The 22289-nt window shown below is 29.8% G+C and overlaps 1 protein-coding gene across 1 annotated transcript; it reads left to right on the forward strand.

The window, feature by feature from the left end:
* The first annotated feature begins 12964 nt into the window (after positions 1-12964).
* LOC110603105 (protein LIGHT-DEPENDENT SHORT HYPOCOTYLS 10) lies at positions 12965-20337 on the forward strand. The gene is made up of 2 exons (XM_021740780.2): positions 12965-13685; positions 20036-20337. Exon 1 carries the CDS (start codon positions 13100-13102, stop codon positions 13649-13651), a length of 552 nt encoding a protein of 183 aa, XP_021596472.1. The 5' UTR covers positions 12965-13099; the 3' UTR covers positions 13652-13685; positions 20036-20337.
* The last annotated feature ends 1952 nt before the right edge of the window (positions 20338-22289 follow it).

Consider the following 22289-nt stretch of genomic DNA (forward strand, 5'->3'; position numbering starts at 1 on the left):
TTTTCTAATAAGAGAGGAGGTTTTCTAAGCTTGTTGCACGAGAATCCCATGATTTAGGGTTAAAATAAAGGCGTTTTAATGAGAAATTTCAAATTTGCCGCATCAGTTGTATCTTTGCTGTTGTTCAGAGTCTTGGGTAAGGTTTTGGTCAAGTATGTTCAACCACTGCACATAATAAACTTCTTTTTTTTTGAATTTGATTATCTTTGTTATTCTTTCATCACAGTATGAAATCCACAAAAATTATCCAAAATAAATAGTATTCAAATCTCATTTGACTAAATATTTTATTAAAACATATGTTGAATATGTGCATCATCAGGGACCAAGAAAAATATAAAAGTCGGTGATAAACTTCCAAGTCATTAGACAAGACGCCCAATCTGTATCACAAAAGGCTCGAACTTTGAAATTGTTAGAGGCAAAGAAGAAAAGGCTATGAGATGGACATCCTTTAAGATATTTCAGGATATATATGGCGACATCCTAGTACGATTGTCATAACGTTTGAAGGAACTGATTGAATTGTTGCGTTGCATATGTGACATCTAGTCTAGTAATCCCCCAAATATAATAAATTTCCCACTAATTGTCTGTATTTCTCGGATTTTGACATTATAGCACCAGTTTCACTACCAAGCTTGATTCCCTTAATTAAGGGATAGAACGTCGATTTTGCATGATATAATCCTGCATCTTGGAGCATACCCATGATGTATTTCCTTTGATTCAAGAGCATCCCAACTTTTGAACTTGTTATTTCCAATCTTAGAAAATATTTAACATACCCTAGGTCTTTAATTATAAATTCTTTATAGAGAAACTGCTTGGTGAAAATAATTTGTATCTCGGTAACACCTGCAATTAACAAGTTATCTACATAAACAATTAAAACTAAAAAATTTGTACCACTAGCTAAGGTGAATAAACAGTGGTCATGGGCTAATTATGTGAACCCGTAATCTTATAATTTTATTATCAATTGCTTATTCCATTGTCGTCCGGCTTACTTGAGGTCGTATAATCTTTTAACAAGCTTGCAAACTTGGCCTTGTGTAGCTTTAGTATAACTCATGAGAGGTAGCATGTAGACATCTTTAAACAAATTTCCATATAATTAAGTATTGTTTATATCTACCTAGTGAATATCTTACTTGTAAGCAGTGACTATAACTAGAAACAATATCATTGTAACTATTTTAGCCACATGAGAGAAGTTATCATTGTAATCTATGCCAACTTATTGATTATAGCCATTGGTAACTAATATGGCCGTGTACTTATCAATACTGTCATTTACCTTATATTTTATTTTATAGACCCATTTAGATTACCTTCTTTCCTTTAAGTAAGGTAGTAAGCATCATGTATTGTTTCTCTCTAGAGCATCCAACTCAATTCACATGGCATGAATCTAATTACAATTCTCCCTAGCTTAGTGGTAAGAATGAAGCTCATGAGATGTAGAAATGTTTGTAATAAGTAATCATGCCAGTATATAGGTTGAAAGATTAAAGGAGAGAAGCTAGATATAGTTGAAAGATCATGTTGCGCAGAGGAAGAAGTAGCATCTAGAATAATATTAGGAGAAATATAATGAATGTTTGCCACAAAATCATTTATCCATCCTAGTCTAGAGATTTGTCTACTACTTTTTTTGAGAGGAATAATAGCATGGTCATGTGTCAATTCTAGTTGTGTTGTAGTGTCCATATTTGGAACAGTTTATGTGAGTGTATAAGGGGTAAGAAGTAGAGTTACTTGAATCAAGTTCAAAAATGGGAAGGAGTATGACTTGATTACTTAGCATGTGACTGTTTGAGCATAATAGAGAAATTAATTTTCATGAAAAATTACATCTCTTAACATAAAAATAGTCTTGTATTGTAAATCATAAAATTTATGTGCCTTATATCCAAATGGATAGTCAAGAAAAATACATTTATAAAACCTTTGATCAAATTTCTTTTTCTTTGGAAAAACATTTGTTGAAAAAAATGAACAGCCAACAACCTTTAAATGTTCATAATTTGGTGGTTTACTAAATAAAATTTCATAAGGAGGTTTCTAGTTTAAAATTGTGCTAGGTAGTCTATTTATAACGATATAAGTGGTAGTTAAAATATTTTCTACCTAAAAATATGTTAGTAGCTTAGAATGAAACATTAAAGCACTTGCCACTTGTAATAGGTATTTGTATTTTCTCTCTATAACACTAAGCACAATATTGATTTATGAATTGTGTGCGATTGTTAGACCCAACAACTTTGATATTCCTTTAAAATTGTGTTTGAATCATAAGAATAAATTCATGCAATGTATATGAACTCTGGGTTTATTATGTAAAAGATATATCCAAGTAGTTCTTGAAAAATCATCCACGGTAGTGAGAATATACTTCCTTTGGGATCATAAATGTGTTAGGTAAAGTCCCTATAAATCAATGTATATGAGGTCAAAAATAAATGCTAAGGTAATTTTGCTTTTTTGAAAATTTATTCTCAGTTTCTTTGCAAATGGGCATATATCATGTGCTTGGTGATCATGTGTATTTATAACATGTATATTTGGAATATGTTAAAGTTTAGAGTTAGATATGTGACTAAGTCTGAATGCTAAAGATAATAAGAACTAGTTAATGAAGTATGATTTACTGCATTCATTTCCATATTTTTAAGGTAGTATAAGAGGTTAAAACAAGACTATTTACAGACAACTGACATCTTATTTAGTATATATAGATATTCTAATATCTTTCCTATTGCTAGAACTTCCTCAATCACTTGGTCCGGTAGGTAGCAATACTTAGAAGTAAACTGAGTTATGCTTTAAGGTAGAAATGTATAGCATTGTGTAAGTGTACTTTAGGGTGTAAAATAATAGTGGCATAAAAATATATTTATTTATTTGTCCCATTTAGTAAGGTAATAAAACTAGTGTTGGATATTTTTATGAAATAATAAAATAGAAAAATATCATGACACATGTGAGCCGAGGCTCTAGGATCTACTATCCATGAGCTTGTTATCTCACCACTTTTGCTAGAAGAGTAGTAACTAGAATTTTTACCTGCAAATCCTATGAAATTTGCATAGCTTGCCTCATTCAATACTGGGTACTACCCATACTTGTACTTCACAATCTCTTGTTGAATCATGTTGGCCCAGTTCACGTCATTCTCATTCTCAATCCTCCCCTCATTTTTAGTTGCGCTTTCACATATATATATTTTTTTTAGTAACAAAGAACCACCTGTTTGGCAGAGGTTCGGCGGTCGAACCTGGTGGAGTTTTGGAGTCACCTTTGGCTTTCGAATGTGGTCTGGCCAGCCACCTATAAAAGGCCCCATGTCCAAAAATGGCCGAGTTTTCTCCTCCATTTTCGGGCAAAGGTGAATTCATGCCCTTCCATGGTTGGTTTTGAGGTTTTTCTTTAATCCTTTCAAGTTTTTAACAAGTTTTATCTTGGTTTTGAAGATTTTAAGTTCAAAATCGAAGTTGAAAAGCTTGGAGACCCCAGAGCTCAAATCCTCTCAATCTCCAAGTTTGGGTCACACCTTCTCTCGATCTTCAAGAGGTAAGCGTCGATCCTCATCGTCTTTGATGTTTTAAATAAGTTTTATGAAGGTTTATGAGGTAGAAATGCATGTTTAAGCTAGTTGTAAAAAAATGTTAGGGTTTATGTAGATTTGAGGATAAATGTATGTAATGTGATGTTATGTTGTTGTTTGTTGGGGTTTAGGCTAGTTTTATGCCCCTATATGCTTGAGAATGAGTTTATGCATTTTGTAGAATAGCTAAATGTATGTTTGGAAGGTTTAGGGAGGCATTTGTGCATGTGAGGGCTGAGTTCTGCCATTTCTGGAAGAACTCAGGTTCGGCAGCTGAAGGCATATTCGGCCGCCGAACCTGCCTGTGGTGGCATGTTTGGCCGCCTAAGCTTGCCCCCGAAAGTTTGGACTTTCGGCTCTGGAGGGCAGTTTCGGCCACCGAAGGTGCCGCCGAAGGTGCATGGCTTTCGGCTCTAGAGGGACTTTCGGCCGCCGAACCTGCCGCCGAAAGTGCCCTGTTCAGCCTTCTTTTGCATGTTTTTTATGAATGTTTTGTGATGTTTTAGGGAGTTTTTGGGGAGATGTTTAGAGTTATGTTAGTGTATGTTTGGTCCCTCATTTGAGTCCACCTATGTAGGTTCGGACTCGAGGAACCGAGGACCCCAGCAGTGAGATAGCTGCTTTTCAGTCAGTTCAGAGTTAGCCAGAGGTGAGTAGAACTAACTAATATTTTATTTTAAAAAATCAAACGTTTTAAGCATGTTCATGTATCATGATATATAATAGGTTGATTGCATTAGAACTCACGAATATGCCGCATTGCATTATTCATTGTGGGTGTGGATGGACAACAGGACGACTCACTAGCCCTTCAGATTTTTATTGTATGTAATAGAAGTCCTGAGGAGCCCCACCAAGGGCCGGGCACAGAGCTTATTGTATGTAACAGAAGTCCTGAGGAGCTCCTTCGAGGGCCGGGCACAGAGTGGAGGGAATTTTGGGTCAGTCCATCCGTGATGTGAATTAATTGTATTGTGACGCATTCCATGAAGCATGTTTTATATAATGTTTTATTGTTCTGCTCACTGGGCTTTTTAGCTCACCCCCTCCCTTAATCCCCAGGCTTGCAGGTTAGAGTCGGATCAGGAAGTGAGCAAGAGTAAAGAGGTAGTTAATGTAATAGTTTAGTGTGTGGACATGATTTGTGAATGTTATAAGGTGTAATGTAATGTAAAGATATGAGTATAGTATTGTGCTTGGCCCTATGGTTTGTTATAATCCCTTTTATACATGATCTGTTTTTATTAAGGTTTTAATGATATTGATGTTGAACTAAGCTTGTCTTAAGAGATGTTGACCCAACTAGAGCATTTGATGAGGGCTCTAGTATGGGGTTTATATGTTACAGGTATTATGTATGTGAGACAGGTTTGGTATATGGAAAAGTTTAAATTTTTTTATGTAAATGTTTGATCATGTACGGGATTTTATTAGGTATACAGGTTGCAGGTTAGGCTTGTTACGGGTCCCGGCGACCTTAAGTCGATCTGGATCCTAGTGCCGGTAGCGGTCCGGTTTCCGGATTGTTACAGAGTGGTATCAGAGTCTGGGCCTCATGAGTACGGTGTGCTGAGCGAGGACGCTCAGGCCTTATGGGGGGAAGGAACCCCATATAGGTGGATCACAGGTATCCCACATCGGAAAGAGGTTAAAAAGGAGAGGGCCTTATAAGCCTATGCCTAAAGAGACCCCAGTGGACGCGTTTTGAGAAGACAGGGTAGTAAATCCCTTGACCCAGAAACAAACCCGTGAGGGAAGAAAGAGTTTCAATCCCTTGACCCAAAGCGGACAATATTCACTGGTGTGGGTCCAGAGGATATTACAATTGGAGTATCAGAGCCTGGGCCTCATGAGTACGGTGTGCTGAGCGAGGACGCTCAGACCTTATGGGGGGAAGGAACCCCATGTAGGTGGATCAAAGGTATCCCACATCGGAAAGAGGTTAAAAGGGAGAGGGTCTTATAAACCTATGCTCAAAGAGACCCCAGTGGACGCGTTTTGGGAAGACAGGGTAGTAAATCTCTTGACCTAGAAACAAACCCGTGAGGGAAGAAAGGGTTTCAATCTTTTGACCCAAAACGGACAATATTCACTAGTGTGGACCTAGAGGATGTTACACCGACCACTAAACAAGGTAAACTCTAGCCTACGAAGCCCCTTGTCAGACACTTGGACAAGCCATCCAGCACATATACACAGGGCGACATTGGTACTCCACATGTCCCTATTTGGTATTTAGGCATAAATGCAATCCATAAGGATTGAAACCTGACGCCTAGCACGTGGCACAAGTGCCTTTACTATTGTGGCATACCGTGCAGGACATTTTCACATACATTTGTTGCTATGTTTTGTTTGCCTTTTCTCTTTTCTACTTGTACTCAGTGAACCACTATGGATATCCATACAATTTGAAGCATGTATTTCTGGTATGCCCTCCAGAAATGCAGTAGTCACATGCTCTACCTTCTTTCTTTCCGTATTTATTTCCGTATTTATTTTTTTTCCTTGAATTTCTACTTTTGGGGCTGAGTTCTTACTGTCATGACAACATTGAATCTTCTGGAATGCTATTATGAACCTCCCCTTATTTCTCAACTCTCACCACCATAGAAGTCCTATTAATACTGGCAAAGGGTCCATTAAGAGTATTTAATTTCTAAGTTGGTTATACGTTTCATACAAACCCATTAAAAATTGGATTAGTTTATCCTCACAGTTAATTTCCTCCATTTTCTTAGCAGCACCACACTCACAAATAAGCACCACACTCGCAAATAAGTAATGGTTTGAGGCATGCCAGTTATCCTACGGTTTCTTAAGTTTAGTAAAATAAAGCATATTAGTTGTTTGATTAGTTCAAAATACTTATCTCCCTTTTCAATTGGTAAAGTTGCTTTTCCCCGAACCTTTTTTTTACTTCTTCTCATAGTTCCTTCGATTTGGGTGCATAGATGAATGCATGCACCAACTCTTTGGACATAACCCAAAATCCATAAAATAATCGTGCTGTCAACCTTCTTCCATTTCTCACTGGTTACAGATCCAGCTGCTAGAGCTGAGAAACTTCCATCTATAAAGCCAAGTTTATCTTTGGCTCTTAAGGCAAGGGTCATGGATCTACTCCATTATAGGTAATTCCCTCCAGTTAAAGGGGCACTCACTAATAATTTTCCTGAGTGATTTGAATTTTCCAGATGGAGTGGCTCATTTTTAGAGGTCTGGTTTGGGTTATTGGTGTTTTGAGTGGTTGTGTTAGTAGCAGTATGATTTACTTCAGCCATTGGTACTTATAGGGATGAGGAAGAGAGGAAAATAGGCAAGAAGACAATAAAGAATCACATGCGTAAATATGATGCCATGAGCAAAATATTGTCTAGATGCAAAAAAAGATTGAGAATTTTGATCATATCATGCCTTATTTATACAACAGGAGGGAGTATTCTAGAATAGCTAACGTGAATACATAAGAATACATGCAAATAATGCTATGATTTTCTTCAATCGAATTGTGGCCTGGTTTTGTTTCATAAATCTTCTTAGACTTGTGCTTATTGAAAAGGGTTTGTGCTTATTGAATAGGCTTGCTGCTGAGAAGAGCCTTGGGCCTAATATGACTGACGTAGATATTGAAATAGATGCTAATGTGGCTAGTTATGCTTTTAATTTCATGGAAAAATGTTGTTTAGAATTTGGACATCTTATTCAAAGATCAAATTGGCCCTTGTATTGAGTTAGGAATCAAGCTAGTATAGAAGTTTATTTGTTAACAAAAGTTATTATTTTATATGCTAATTCTATTGTTTGGTCTGAACCTCAAGCTTAGTTTTGTAATCATTTATTTCTTAATGTATTTTCATATTTTTTTCACTTAACATTTTAAATACCAAGTAGTAAGAAAACTTGCTAACATGGGTTCCATCTTATTACATTTTTTTGGATTGTAATATCAAATTAAAAAATTACTAAAAGCTTACTAGTTTATATTATCTTTAATTTAAGCAAACACTTGTACCCATTCCATATCTATAGACAAATAGTCATAAAGTCTTCATTGTGGCTTTTATCTGAATATCATTCTTTGTCCAAACATGGCTTAGTTGTAGCGAAGTGCCATGTTAGATTTATAGCTCACCATAGGATAATATTTCTTAATTAGAGATGGAGAAATATTAAAGTAAATTTTTATTTACGTATTATTTCTAAATTTGACGGAATTCTAATCATATTAGAATTGAAGAGTTTAACACGGCAAATAAAAGTATGGTAGATAAATTATTTAATTTTTATGTATCATAGTAAGAGACTTTTATCTAATTGAAAAGAAGAATTTTTATCTATCGTAAAAAGTAACTTTTTTCAATTAAAAGAAAATGATTTTTTGCAGGTGTAACCCCATTGAAGGAAAAAAAGTTTCGATACGAAGTGAAAATAACTTTACTCGTGTAGTTGAATATATTTTTTGTGGTGTAGTAAATATATTGTATTATTTTTTTTAAAAATATTGTAATGAAATAACTAATATGTAGTTGAAGATATTTTTTATGATTTATAATATTATTATAATAAATATATTAAATTATTTATCGAGATATTCATATATTCACTATGATATGTATGATATGTATCGGTATTGATGAATACTAATTTGAGTTTAAAATTGATGATTTTATTAAGAATAGTAAAAAATTAATTTTTTTTAATATCTATAATTTTCATTGTTATTATATTTTTGTTAAATATCTTTTTATATATAAAAAGCAATCATTATTTATATTATTATTATATGTGATTTTTTAGCAATAAAATTAATATTACTGTAAGTATATTTTTTTAGTAATTCAAATACTTTTTGCCGTGTTTGTGGTTGGGTGATCCAATCTTTATCCAATTTAAATTAAGGATCATAGAGAGAGATTAGGCTAGAACAATTAAGCTGAGCAGCTGCAAGTACACTGAAATGAACCAATGATTTATATTCTGTTTCGACCAAAGGGATCCACATTAAAATTATTTCCTTTATTCGTGAGAGGAAACTTTGAATTTAGCATCTGATTAGAGTAAGTGAGAAAGTTTCCAAATTTTTCAATGTTGTCAATCATAAATGTACAATTTTATTCTCAGAGAAGATGAAGCTCACCAAGACTCTGCATTTCTTACACAAGTGGAGCAAATAAAGACCCAAAAAAAAAAAACATTATGATTCATCAGAGTCCTTGGACCCATCTCTCAAAGATGTCTCTCAATTTTGGATCAATCTTTCTTTTCACTGTCTTGTATTTTCAATTCCTTTGATTACATTTTTGTACGATCATCAATAAAGCAACTATTCTTTTATTATTATTATTATTATTATTATTTACTTGAAATAGTAAATTTCCTTTTCACCTTATTTTACTTAAATAAATATTATTGTATTTTATATAAATTTAAAATAAAAACACTCCATTAATTTTTAAAATGAGTTAGATCTTATTTAATAATTTTATTTTTTGTAACTTACTTTATAACTGAAAATTGTGTAAATTTAAAATAAATAAAAAATTCTACAATTTTAAGTAAAAATTTTAATAAAAAAAATTAAATTGAATTTTTATAAATTTTTTTAATCCAACCGTCGAGTTAAAATTTATATAATTAAAATAATAAAGATAATATTCATAAAAATCTCAAACTTTATTTTTTTGGAATGGTGCCTTTTAACTCTTTTTTTACAAAAATATTCTATATTAACCTTATTTTTATAATTGTACTCTCCCTTTATATTTTTATTAATTTTTAATAGAAAAATTCATTCTAACATAAAAAAATTCAAAATTAACAAAAAAAACCTTAATTAGAATAATATCTAAACCTAAAAATAAATATAGTCTCGTGATTAAATCTTCGGTACTCAACCCAACATAAGTAATATAAATACAGATGGATAGGATAACTCTTTTTAGGGTTTTTATTTATTAATTTAAAATTTTTTTTATATATATTGAACTGGTTTTCTATATTAATTTTTAATGAGAATATGACAGAGGTCCAATTATAAAAATATTGTTAGTATAAGATATTTTTATTAAAAAATAATTAAAGAGTACAATTGTAAAAAAATATAAAATTTGATATTTTTATAGATATTTCTCATTAAAATTCACTAATTTTTGAAAATTAATTCATGTTTAATTAATTACTAAATTTTAAGGTTTAGACAATACCATTTTAATAATAAATATGAAATTTTATCACAATACTATTAGCTCGAAAATTTTAACCGTCAAACTAGAGGTGATCATTCGGTCGGTTCGGTTTAAAATCGAATCGAATCGAATAAATCGAAAATTGAAATTTTAATATTCATAAAAATCAAACTGAACTGATTTTAATCAGAAACTGATCGGTTTTAATTTTTAATAAATTTTTTATTTTTTACACTTTACTTTTAATATTTTAAAATTTAATTAAAATATTTTAATTTTAATATAATTTAATTTCTTTATATTATTGAAAATAACATATTATTATCAATAATCAATTCGGTTTGGTTTTTTTGATTTTTTCTGATCAAAACTGAATCGAATCGAAATAATCGAAATTTTTGAAATTAAAAATCAAATCGAACCGAATTTTAAAATTAATTCGATTGAATCGATTTTTTCGATTTGAACCGAATATTGTTACCCATGTGAAACTTTGAATATATTATAAATGTATGTAAATTATTATTTTATATTATAGCAATAAAGATTATATTATAAATGTAAGTAAATTATTATTTTATATTATAGCAATAAAGATAAATGTGAAATATAAGTAAATTATTGATTTATACCATTTCAATAAAGACCGATGTAATCATTTTCGAACTATTAATTTTAATTTATAATTGCAGTTTAAATATATATAACAGATATTTGTGAGTATTACTAAATAATTATTTTTTTATTGAATAAGTTGATCACTATTTCTAGTTTCCTACCCACATTAGGGATACCTTAGTATCCCAAGTCACAATAATGGACAATTGAGTGCAATTCAATTTGTAATATAACAAGCTGGACCTTATTAATCCTAGCTATAGGATGCTAAAATGAAGATCACAATCATGCAGCAGCAGCAGCAGGAGCGTTATTACTTAATTCAAATATGATATTAAAGTTGATTAGGGTTTAATTAAATATATTTGTGGATCCCACTTATACCCACTATGCCAAAAAGAAAAAAAAAAAAAAACTTTTCAATTCAAATTGATGATTCAATATACTGGTATTCCAAATTAACCAATTAAGGAGACGTATAGTACCAGCTAGCTAATCCTACTCTCTCTCTCTCTATATACTCTCTGTTAGGGGAGAGCATAAATCGGTCTGAATCGAAAAACCGAACCGAACCGATCAATTTCGGTTTAATAATTCGGTTAATCGAAAGCTTCAGTTTGATTCGATTAGTATTTTTCAGTTTTTTTGGTTTTCGGTTCGATTCGGTTTAAACGTGTTAAATAACTGAAAAATCGAAAAACCGATTTTATACATAGAAATACTGATTTTATATATATTTTTAAATTTTATATAAATTTTTATGAATTTTTTAAATATTATTATTATGTATTCAAATAATATGCATTGATAAATTTATGTAAAATATTTATTAAATTATTCTACTGAAATTAAAAGCAGAAAATTAAAAAAAATTATAGATTTCAATTTGAATCGAACTAAACTAAACCGAACCGATTTTTATCGGTTTAATTCCGACCGATTGCACACCCTACTCTCTTTATATTAATAAAATTTAAATATTTTTAATTTAATTTTAAATTTAATTAGACTACATCCGCTTTTAATCCACAGAACGTGATTCAAAATTGAAATATTCAAATATAATTGTCAATATTCAATTATTATTGTCAGTTAGTGAAAATATGGAGTCTTTTCTGTCTACTAAAGGTCTAAAATTTCATGTATACGGATGCACTTGTTGGAAAATCGGACAAAGAAATGAGCTAAAATTTTGGAAACAGAATTCATGAGTTATCTCTTATATTCTCTGGTTTCTTATGCTATTCAAGTAAATTTTAAAAGGAAAAAAAAATTATATATATATTATTAAAAATAAAAGACGACAACTAAGAAAATATTACCAAACAGAGATAAAAACAAATCAGTAAGAAACCAAGTAAAGATAAACTATGCACTAGAATACCGTCCTGTATTATTGATCATTATTACTTTATTCCTAGTGGTGATGAATAGATTGTTGCAATAATTTTTCACTCACTAAATCTTAAAAAAGATTTTATTTTAATAAAAAAACTACTCTAATATAAGAGATTCATTTTAATATATTCATTATTAAAGCTCTAATTTTTATTATTTTAAAAAATAAAATAAATTATCAGAGCTTTTTTTTCTTTAATGATGTCTTGAGTTGAAATATCGAGTATGGAATATTTTTAAAATTTAAAAGAAAATATTTTTCGCTTTTAATAGTTATGTTCAATATAAAATCCAAATTAATCGAATGATATATGCATAAAAGGAAGTTTAACGGTTTTTATTGAAGGAGTGGTTCGACACATTTTTTTCTATATTTAATATAAAATTTTAATTAATCGGATGATATATGGATAAAAAAAACTTTAATTTTTATTAATTAACAGATTTTTATTAAAGAAGTGGTTGGACACATTTTTTTTTTTAAATAAATTATGAGATTATTTATTATGACCATAATAAATATTGGTCGAGAATATTTTACCCTTTAATAAGTTGACTCAGTGTTGCTTTTAATTCAAATAAAAAATAATTTACATTTTATTAACTAAAAGATGAGATATAATAGTGTATATATATATATATATATATATTAACGATTTAAAAGATAAAATAAGGATTTAAAGAAATTATTTTATCTTTTAATAGGTTTGATATGCTCAAATTTTGATTAGTATTTTAAATATTTATAAATAATTTTTTTTAAAAATAATTTTTTACTTATATTATGAGATATATTGAATAACATCACCAATAACAATCAGGTGGATAGGCCACCCAATGAGTCAATTAAACAAGTCACACTAGTTGTCACTAGTTGCACCGACTAATGAGTCATGGGTCGAGTTCGGAAGATATAATGCAATGATCATAATTCAAAGGAAAATTATGGTAATGATTGTATTGATGATGGCATATATGATCAATTATGAATTATAAATTCAAAAATTTTTTTTTAAAATATGGTTAGTGTTACTGTCAATGGAAGAAAGAAAGAAAAATTGATAAGAGGAGAAGAAAAAGAGGAACAAAAGCACCTTCATGGGACCCATTGCTTGTCTCCCGATAGACCCATAGATGTGATTTTCATCTTTCTCCCCACTGCACTATTATACTATTCTTCTTTTGCATCCTCTCTCTCTCTCTCTCTCTCTAATCCCCACTTCTTTTTCCCCATTTCTTGCTAAAAATACCCAAGAATTTCTCTGAAAGAAAAGGAAAATTAATCATGTCAAGTGACAGGCCTAAAGATTCTGCTGAAGGGTCCTCACGATCCGGTGGTGATCATCATCATCACCAGCAACAGCAGGTAATTTCTCAGCCGGCTCCGTTGAGCCGGTACGAGTCACAGAAACGGCGAGACTGGAACACTTTTGGGCAGTACTTGAAGAACCAGAGACCTCCAGTTTCACTGTCACAGTGCAACTGCAACCATGTCCTTGATTTTCTTCGATATCTTGATCAGTTCGGAAAAACTAAGGTTCATCTACATGGGTGTGTGTTTTTTGGACAACCAGACCCTCCTGCTCCTTGCACTTGCCCTCTAAGGCAAGCCTGGGGAAGTCTTGATGCCTTAATCGGACGGCTGCGAGCTGCTTATGAGGAACATGGAGGATCATCGGACACAAATCCTTTTGGAAATGGAGCTATTCGTGTTTATTTGCGTGAAGTGAGGGAGTGTCAAGCTAAGGCAAGAGGGATTCCATACAAGAAGAAAAAGAAGAAGAAGAATCAAATCAAGCCAAGAGAAGATGCAAAGCCCTCGATGCAGACAGCTTAATATCAACAACTCCTTTGGCTTCTGCAGATGAATGGTAATAATTCTGCCTTAGAGGAATTTCACACAAACACACACAAATAAGAATTTTACATGCATCTTCATACACAAACATCTACATGATCAGTGGTGTTGTAGCTTGATTTTCTCAGAAATTTTCTGATTAACAGAGGCAAAATGTACAGCTATCTTTATCTAAACAACAAGCAAAACAAATCAAATTCCTACTTAATTATAAATCGATTCCTGAAAAGGGATTATGACTATTGAATTAGATGATCAAACCTGTTTGTATGGCGTCATAAAACCCTAAACCCACCTCGCAAAACCCTAATCCAGGCATCGTTGTGTGTGTATGGAGTGAAGAAGAGTGGGTTTTAGAGCCTGAGATTGTATGGGATCGATAATCTATGATTGGGGTGAAAGAAAGAAAGAAAAGAGTCTCTCTCTCAAATCATGCAAAACACTGTTTATAATGTTTTCCAAATTAAATAAATCTAAGTTGATTACTTTTTTTTTTTTCTCTCTTGTTTTTGTTTCTTTTTTGATTCTCTCTGATTTTCGTGCTCCCCATGAAGGACCATGTGATATGTCATACGTTTGCATGTGATTTCATATGCTCATTTCACGTCTCATATCTCCTGTATATATACCTATATACATACTCTCATCGTTTGTGATATTCCCAATTAAGCATATAATAATTTATAATTTTTCTTAGTGGAACAATAATCTTTTATATTAATTTTTTTTATATATATAAGCAAAAAGGTGGTGTTGATATGAAACAAAATAAGGTGGGATGGAGGAATACTCCACATTATAACCTCCAAAATCGGACACTACAACAAATTAAAAATACAGTTATGAATTTTTAAACGGTGAATAATTTTATCGTTAATATTTTAAATGATTAATAATTTATTTTAATAGTTATATTTTTATAATTTAATCAATAAATTTTATCGATATTTTTTAATGAAATTTTGAGTCAAAACAAAATCATTTTTAGTTGTTGGTTTGTTAATGCAGGATGAAATCTTTGTCAGGATCAGAATTTGTTCTGAAAATTCTTTTTTTTTTTTTTTTAATTATCCAATGAGTTTTTGTGCATTTTCCTAGCTATTTCAATTCCAATGAATAATTTTTAAATAAAAGACTTTTTTTTTATCTATGTTGGAGAGATTTTTTTTTTTTTGGATTTTAATATCTTCAAATTGTATTTATTTTGTGGTTAATGTGTTCTTCCATATTCTCTATTTTTATTTTTTCTTTTTCTCTCAATTTTTTTCTTATTTTTTATTATTTTTTCAATGATATATATTTTTATTTTCATTAATATTATTTTCTCTTATTTAATTTTCCTTATTTAAATGTGTAATAATGACTTCTTGTAAAATTAAAAATATTTAAAATAATAAATTAATATTAGATCTCAACATTAATTTGAAAAATGATAACCAAATTTTTTAAAAGAAATTTTTTTCAAATATTTTTTTAAAAATTAGCGACCAATTATTAATAATAGATGTGAAATTCAATTGCAAATACATTTAATATTTAATTTAAAAAAAACTAATTTTTACCAATCTATTAGTAAATCAGTTACCATGCCAACAAATTTTAATTGAATTGCTAATGAAAAATCCATTAGTAATTCATGAAAATCTCCTAGTGTATGAAACCCACTCATTATTACATTATTTAATATTTTTTTTATAAAAAAAACTATATATAAAAGCATATTTTCTTTATTTATTATTTTTTTATAAAGAATATCAAATTTCTGGTATATTTGCATCCTCTGAAAGACAACTTACAAAACACAAATATAATTTTTTTTATTACTTCAATTATTAAAAAAAAAAAACTTTACGCCTATATTTATTTGTGAAAAATAATTTATATTTATAAAATATTTTTGTATTGTATAACTTTTATTAAAAAATAAAATATTTTAATAAATTTATATATATAGATTTTCATAAGAATATTAAAAATATAGAAAATGACTATTTCTTTAAAAAAAGAATATAATTTTCTTAAAATAATTTAATTTTTTATTTTATCAGAAAAATATTTCTGATTGATTAAAATTTCTAAGTGTTAAAAAATATGAAAAGTATTTTTTTTAAAAAAATATTTTCTGTCATGTATAACAATATTGCATTGTAAATAAACTTCTTTGAACATTATTTTTCAAAAGTTCTCAATGAAAGTCTTAGCATATGTGCATATGAAGTGAAGGAAAATAAAATAAAATAAGACAAACCCTAGCTAAAGGTGATCCTTCATGCCAATTAGCTAGAATTCTCTATAATTAATACCATTAATTAGCTAGAATGCTCTATATTCCATCCCTAAAATTTGTCATTGTTGAAACTACGAATTATGGTTGGAAATGATATTAAAAAATATACATTTTTTAAAATAAATTTGTTAAGAAATATTAAAAATTAATTAAATTTGACGTAGTTTACCTATAAAACACTAAAATAATAAAATAGCCTTTCGTAATTGATTTTTTAACGCTATCCAAATGATTGTGGTTAGTGTTTTTTTTTTTTTAATTTCTTTTACTATGAAATTTAATTCCAGAAATTAAATATACAGATTTTCATTCTTATAAAATTTCATGAAACCAACAGATTTGAATAATCTGATCAAATATGTATTGTTTCAGACTTGGTGTTAATACCAATGTTGTATATGAATATTGGATCTGACATCGGTTGTGGAAAGGGGCGGGTAATATGCCCCTTCTATTGAGCTATAGGCACTTCTCCCTTTTCAGAGTGAGTTAGTTTTGATCCAAATTTAATATGGTATCAAAACTTTCATCCAATAAAATTTTAGGCGTAAGAAATCCCACATCGCGTGTGGAAATTGTGAAAATATAATTAAGAATCGATGAACCGTAAATAATAAATATTTTAAATAGTTGATAACTGATTTTTAATTATCTAATCGATAAAATTAGTAGATATTTTTTTCTTACCGTTAAAAGTAGTAGAATTAATCATAAAATCCAATATTAGTTTGAAAAAGAAGCATAACTAAGAGTTTATTCCTTTGAAAGTGTTAACTAAAACTAGCCAAAGCAATTTGAAAATTAGTAAAGCAACTATGTATGTATGTATGTATGCTGCATGCATGTATATGTATATTTCTATATATAAAGGAATTAAATTTAAATTATTTCAATATCGATAATTTTTTTCTAGTGTATTTGATTATGAATACTGCTTTCTGCTGGTTTGTTATTTAAGGGTATTAATTTTCTCATCATCATGATTCTAGCTTTACAAATACATGATATCTTAACTTTTTTAAAAAATAATAATAAGGATAAATATATACCTACATCTCCTACACTATTTCATTTTAATTTATCAAATACTTTAATTAAAATTATAACCTTCGAACACTTCAACTTATTACTAACTTAGCTCATAATTTTACTGATTATATTTTAAATTTTAATAAAATTATAAAATTATACTCGTTTAATTTTATCAATTTCTAAAAATTTTATAACATTTGGTTAGTAAAATTTAGAATATATTCAGTAATATGTGTGATTAATTTTTATTTTTGAAAGATTTACTATTTAGTCTCTCTGGGTATTGTCATTATTAACAAGTCAGTCCCTGCATTTTCAGAAACCTATTAAAACGTCCTTATATTTTCTCTCCGTCAATTAAATAGTCTTTCCGTCCTCTTTTCTGTTAAAAATAGATAAAGAATGAGAGAGAACTTTTAAAATTTAATTTTGCCCTCAAATAAAACCTTTTATTTAGTTTTTAAATATTACTATTATTAACAAGTCAGTCCCAATATTTTCAGAAATCTATTAAAATGTCCTTATCATTTCTTTCTGTCAATGAAATAGTCTCTTCTCCTCCTCCTCAAAAAAGAAGAAAAAAGAAGAAGAAGATGATGAAGAAAAAGAAGAAGAAGAAAAAGAAGAAGAAGGAAAAGAAGATGATGACGATGAAAAAGAAAGAGAAGAAGAAGAAGAAGAATCGTCTCCTCCTACTCCTTAAGAAAGAAGAATAAAAAGAAAAATCGAAGAAGAATCAAAGAAGAAGAAGAAAAAGAAGAACTAAAGAAGAAAAAAAAGAGGAGGAAGAATCGATGAAAAAGAAGAAGGAGGAGGAAAAGAAATAGGGGAAATTTGGTCTTTTATTATATTTTTAACTACAGAAATAGACGAAAGGACTATTTTGTTGACGGAGAGAAAATATAAGGACGTTTTAATAGATTTTTAAAGATGCAGGGACTGATTTATTAATAATGACAATACTCAGAGACTAAATTATAAATTTCTCTTTATTTTTTTAATAAATTATTATGTTTAATTATTATAATTTTTATAAATTCAGATGTTAAATAAATTATAACAAAATTTAGACATTTAATAGGTTAATCTCAATTTGTAGAGACACAGCTGTGTATTCAGCCATAATAATAATAATAATAGAAGTAGGGTTATGAACAACTTTGGCAAGAAACCTCCCAGCATAATATTCTCATCAGCTTGTAGAGAGTGGATATTATTTGTTTATTTTTCATAATACTGTAAGCACATATAGCCGACCATTCTAAGGCTAGACGTTTGGCTTTGGTGATGATCACGTACAGTATACAGAATGCACTGAATATCTACTAGGTTCCACTTTTCCTTAGCTTTTACCTATATTTAATAGTTAAAGAGTTACACATGGAAACAGATGGAGTTGTTTTCTTTTCTGGGCACATGCATGTCACTTGCACATTAAAATCATAAAGAAACAAAAAGAAAAGGAGAAAAGTTAAGAATAACAGGTAGGTATCTAACAGGAATATTGACAGTTAAATTAGTTATGATTTGAGTGATTTTCAAAGAATATCTTTTCAAAAAGAAGAATTGGAGTGAATGATAGTCTCTATCAAAAAGGAAAATGAGAGTATTCATATGGTATTTATCAAAGATATATTAAAAAATATATGTATATATTATTAGGGTCTATCAGCTAGCAATCAAAGAAGAGTCTAAAAGCAAATTAAAGAAGCAGACAAACTGGATTTGGTGGAAGAGCTCAAATTGAAGGAAGCTTAGTTCATAATGAATTCAGTGGATTTATGATATGCTATATGAATCTTTTATATTTTAAATCTTTGGCTATATACTTCTATTAATTTAAAAAAGAATATATTAAAACATCTTTTGAAAAAATTATATTAAAATATTTTTAAAATATTAAAATATTTACTAATTAGTATTTTTGTTAATTTTAACTATTAAATATTTTACTATTTAGTTTGTGAAAAAACTCATTAGTTGATCTCTTAATTTTGTAAAAATATATACTAATTATTTCTTCTGTATTGAGAGTATTTTAGATTTTTCAATAATATTTAATGGTTAAAATTAATAAAGATACTAATTAGTAGACTTTTTAAAATAAATAATAATTTTTCCTAAAATGAATTTTCAAAAGTCCTTGTGTTCAAGTTTGAGCTTTTTTAGTGCTTTTTGACACTGATTTCGTAGATTCTGTGTTGAGAGTGTTTTAGATTTTTCAAGTTAAAATTAATAGAGATATTAATTAGTAGACTTTTTAAAATTTTAAAGTGTATTTTTTAAAATAAATAATAATTTTTCCTAAAATAAATTTCCGAAAACCCTTGTGTTCAAGTTTGAGCTTTCTTAGTGCTTCTTGACACTGATTTCTTAGAATAAAAATTTGTTTCCTTAGATTTGTGAAGTGGTTAAGCCGATGAGGCTCTTATAACATAGTAGTCATAAGCCAAACTTTAGTATGTGTATGATATGAAGGAGCTATATAAAGCTGTATATGAGAGTTCCAGACTAGAGAAAAGAGATAACAATGATCTCTTTTAGCTCTATCTTACAGTTCTTCATGGGTGTTTGACTTGATTTTGTCCTTTTAATTAGCTTTGGTGTATTGATGACTTTGTTCTTGTCTTTTTCCATGTTTTTTCATTTAGCATGCATGTCTTTGGATCGATTTGGTGATTGGAGCATTGGGATGAATGTGTCACACTAAGTTTTTCTCGATATAAATAAATAAAAATTTTAATTTATCAAAAAAAGCACACAAACTCTATCAAGATATACAATATCACTTATAATGAGCATGCAACTGTGCTGCAATACAAGAATTAGACTGCAAATTTTATTTTTTTTGGGTACAATTGGTCTGAACTGGATTTCAACTCAAGATTTCCAAAGTCTTGGAATAATTCTAGTACCATTGAACTAAAGCACATTAGTCATTTTAGTATTATTGTTGCATGCTCTCTTCAATAATAGGATGAATGCAGATTAAGTTAATGAGAGAAATTAATAAACTCTTTTTGGTTTCGTTCTGTATATTGCAGGGTCTCAAAATAGGCATCATTTGGATATGAGCAGGTTATAGAAAAGGGAAACCATGGAAGTTTGGTCTCATCTCCAGATGGGTATTGAGTTTTCCCATGGCAGATATATATTTATATATATATAATCTATCAAAAAGCAGAGTACTAGCTACTTCTGAAATAATCATTTGAAGTTGGTCTGAAGGATTTGTAGATCATAGGAATATAATTTACTATGCACTTGAATTGTAATGCCCTTATTCCATATTCCTAGACTTGCTAGAATCCTTAAAACAGCATGCATGCAATATTCTCTTCTATAATTCTTCGGCGCAGACATATAGAGGAATGTTTTCACATACGGTGAAAATGGCATAAGCCTTTCATCAACTTTTATGTTATTATTAGATGAGTTGTAATTATTAGTGAAAAAAATAAAGCCCTAGATCTCTAAATCTAAATGACAGTGCTTCAAGAAATAGGTAAAACAGTGTACTGAAGCAAAAGAGAAAAACACACCGTTTTACCTATTCCTAAGGCACGCAGAAGGAAATTTTTTTTCTTTGCTTTTGTTTATGAGCTGCCACACCATTAGCTGACACTTTTTTATTTTATTCTTTCTTATAGAATGATCCCTACACATGTATAAATAAGTGTAAGATGAAATAAACAATTCATTCCATTCTAATATTTTTAGCCAAACAACCTTTTATTCATGGTATAGAGCGAACCCTGAATCTGTGCTAATATAGAGTTTTTTTTTCTCTTTGTTTTCTCCTTTTCATACCTAAACCTTTAACTTTATTCAAGTAAAATGGCAGAAACTAATGAGAAATTAGATACAACCAATAAAATCCTGAGTGATATGATGTTCCTCCAGAATTCTGATCACCTGGAGATGCAGCTAGTCAATGTCCTGATGGATGGAACCAATTACCTACCTTAGAGCAGAGGCATAATGATTACTTTAAGAGCAAAAGATAAGCTAAGATTCATAGAAGAGAAGGTGAAAATTCCAGTTTCGAATTCTGCAGATTACAAGAAATGGTAAAAGACTGACAATATAGTAATCTCTTGGATATTACATTCTATGACTACAAGAAATGGTAAAAGACTGACAATATAGTAATCTCTTGGATATTACATTCTATGACTAAAGAAATTGCTGGTGCTTTTATTTACACTCCTTCTACAAAGTGTTTATAGGAAGATATTAATAGAAGTTTTGCATAATGTAATGGGCCATTAATCTACCAAATCAAAAGAGAAATCAACTCTTTCACTCAAAATGGATTGACTGTGATGGTATACTTTACGAGATAAAAAAAAATTAAAGAAAGAATTAGACTGTTTAAGAGTCTCTTTCACTCAAAATGGATTGACTGTGATGATATACTTTACGAGATCAAAAAAAATTAAGGGATGAATTAGACTGTTTAAGAGTCTCTCCCATTTGCGTTTGTGAATTTGCCCAGATTATCAGTGAAATGGAGAATGGAGATAAAATAATACAGTTTTCAATGAGTCTAAATGATGTTTACAGTCATGTTAAGGATCAAATATTGATCATAGAACCTTTACCAAATATAAATAGAGTATACTCAATGGTTTTAATTGTTGAAAAACAAAGGGAGGTACACATTATAGGAAATTTAGATTTCAACAATACAGTAATGAATATAAGAGGTCTGACATGGAGCAATTAGCCTTGGACTTTACGGCAGACTTGGACCGGGCCTAACTTTTACTGCCGACATCCGATAGAGACTCACGATAGTTTTTCAGAAAGAAAATTTTGAGACGCACGGTTTTAAAAAATGTGACAAGGGCCATAGGCCTGTCACCAAATTTGATATGGAAATTCCATTGTTTAGGGGTCAATTTTGCATTTTAATTATTTTTTTAGATATTTTGGGTATTTTCATAATTTTGCATATTAAGGTTTTGTTTTCTATTATAAATAACCTCACTTGGCTATTAGAAACTTACTTTTTAATTTTTGAGGAATTTCAATAAGACTTTTAGTCTTCTAACCTATCTTTTCTCTTATTTCGTCTTAGGCAAACGATATTGGTTAAAACTCCTGACGGAGTCTAAATAGTCATTTATCATATTGATATTAGAGCTAAGTTCGACCATGGATGATAACCAAGAGGCGCTACTTGCTGCGATTGAGGCATCTTTGGTAGAATTGAGGGAGATGATCGGACAGCTGACTCTGCAGCAAGGACTCCACCAACCAGCTGCCGCCGCACACCCCCCAGTCGCCAATCAT

The sequence above is a fragment of the Manihot esculenta genome, chromosome 16 (assembly GCF_001659605.2).
Source record: "Manihot esculenta cultivar AM560-2 chromosome 16, M.esculenta_v8, whole genome shotgun sequence".
NCBI classification, from domain to species: Eukaryota; Viridiplantae; Streptophyta; class Magnoliopsida; order Malpighiales; family Euphorbiaceae; genus Manihot; species Manihot esculenta.

Bases quoted from the DNA above. Each gene is read 5' to 3' on its own strand.
- LOC110603105 (XM_021740780.2), top strand. From the start codon at position 13,100: ATGTCAAGTGACAGGCCTAAAGATTCTGCTGAAGGGTCCTCACGATCC.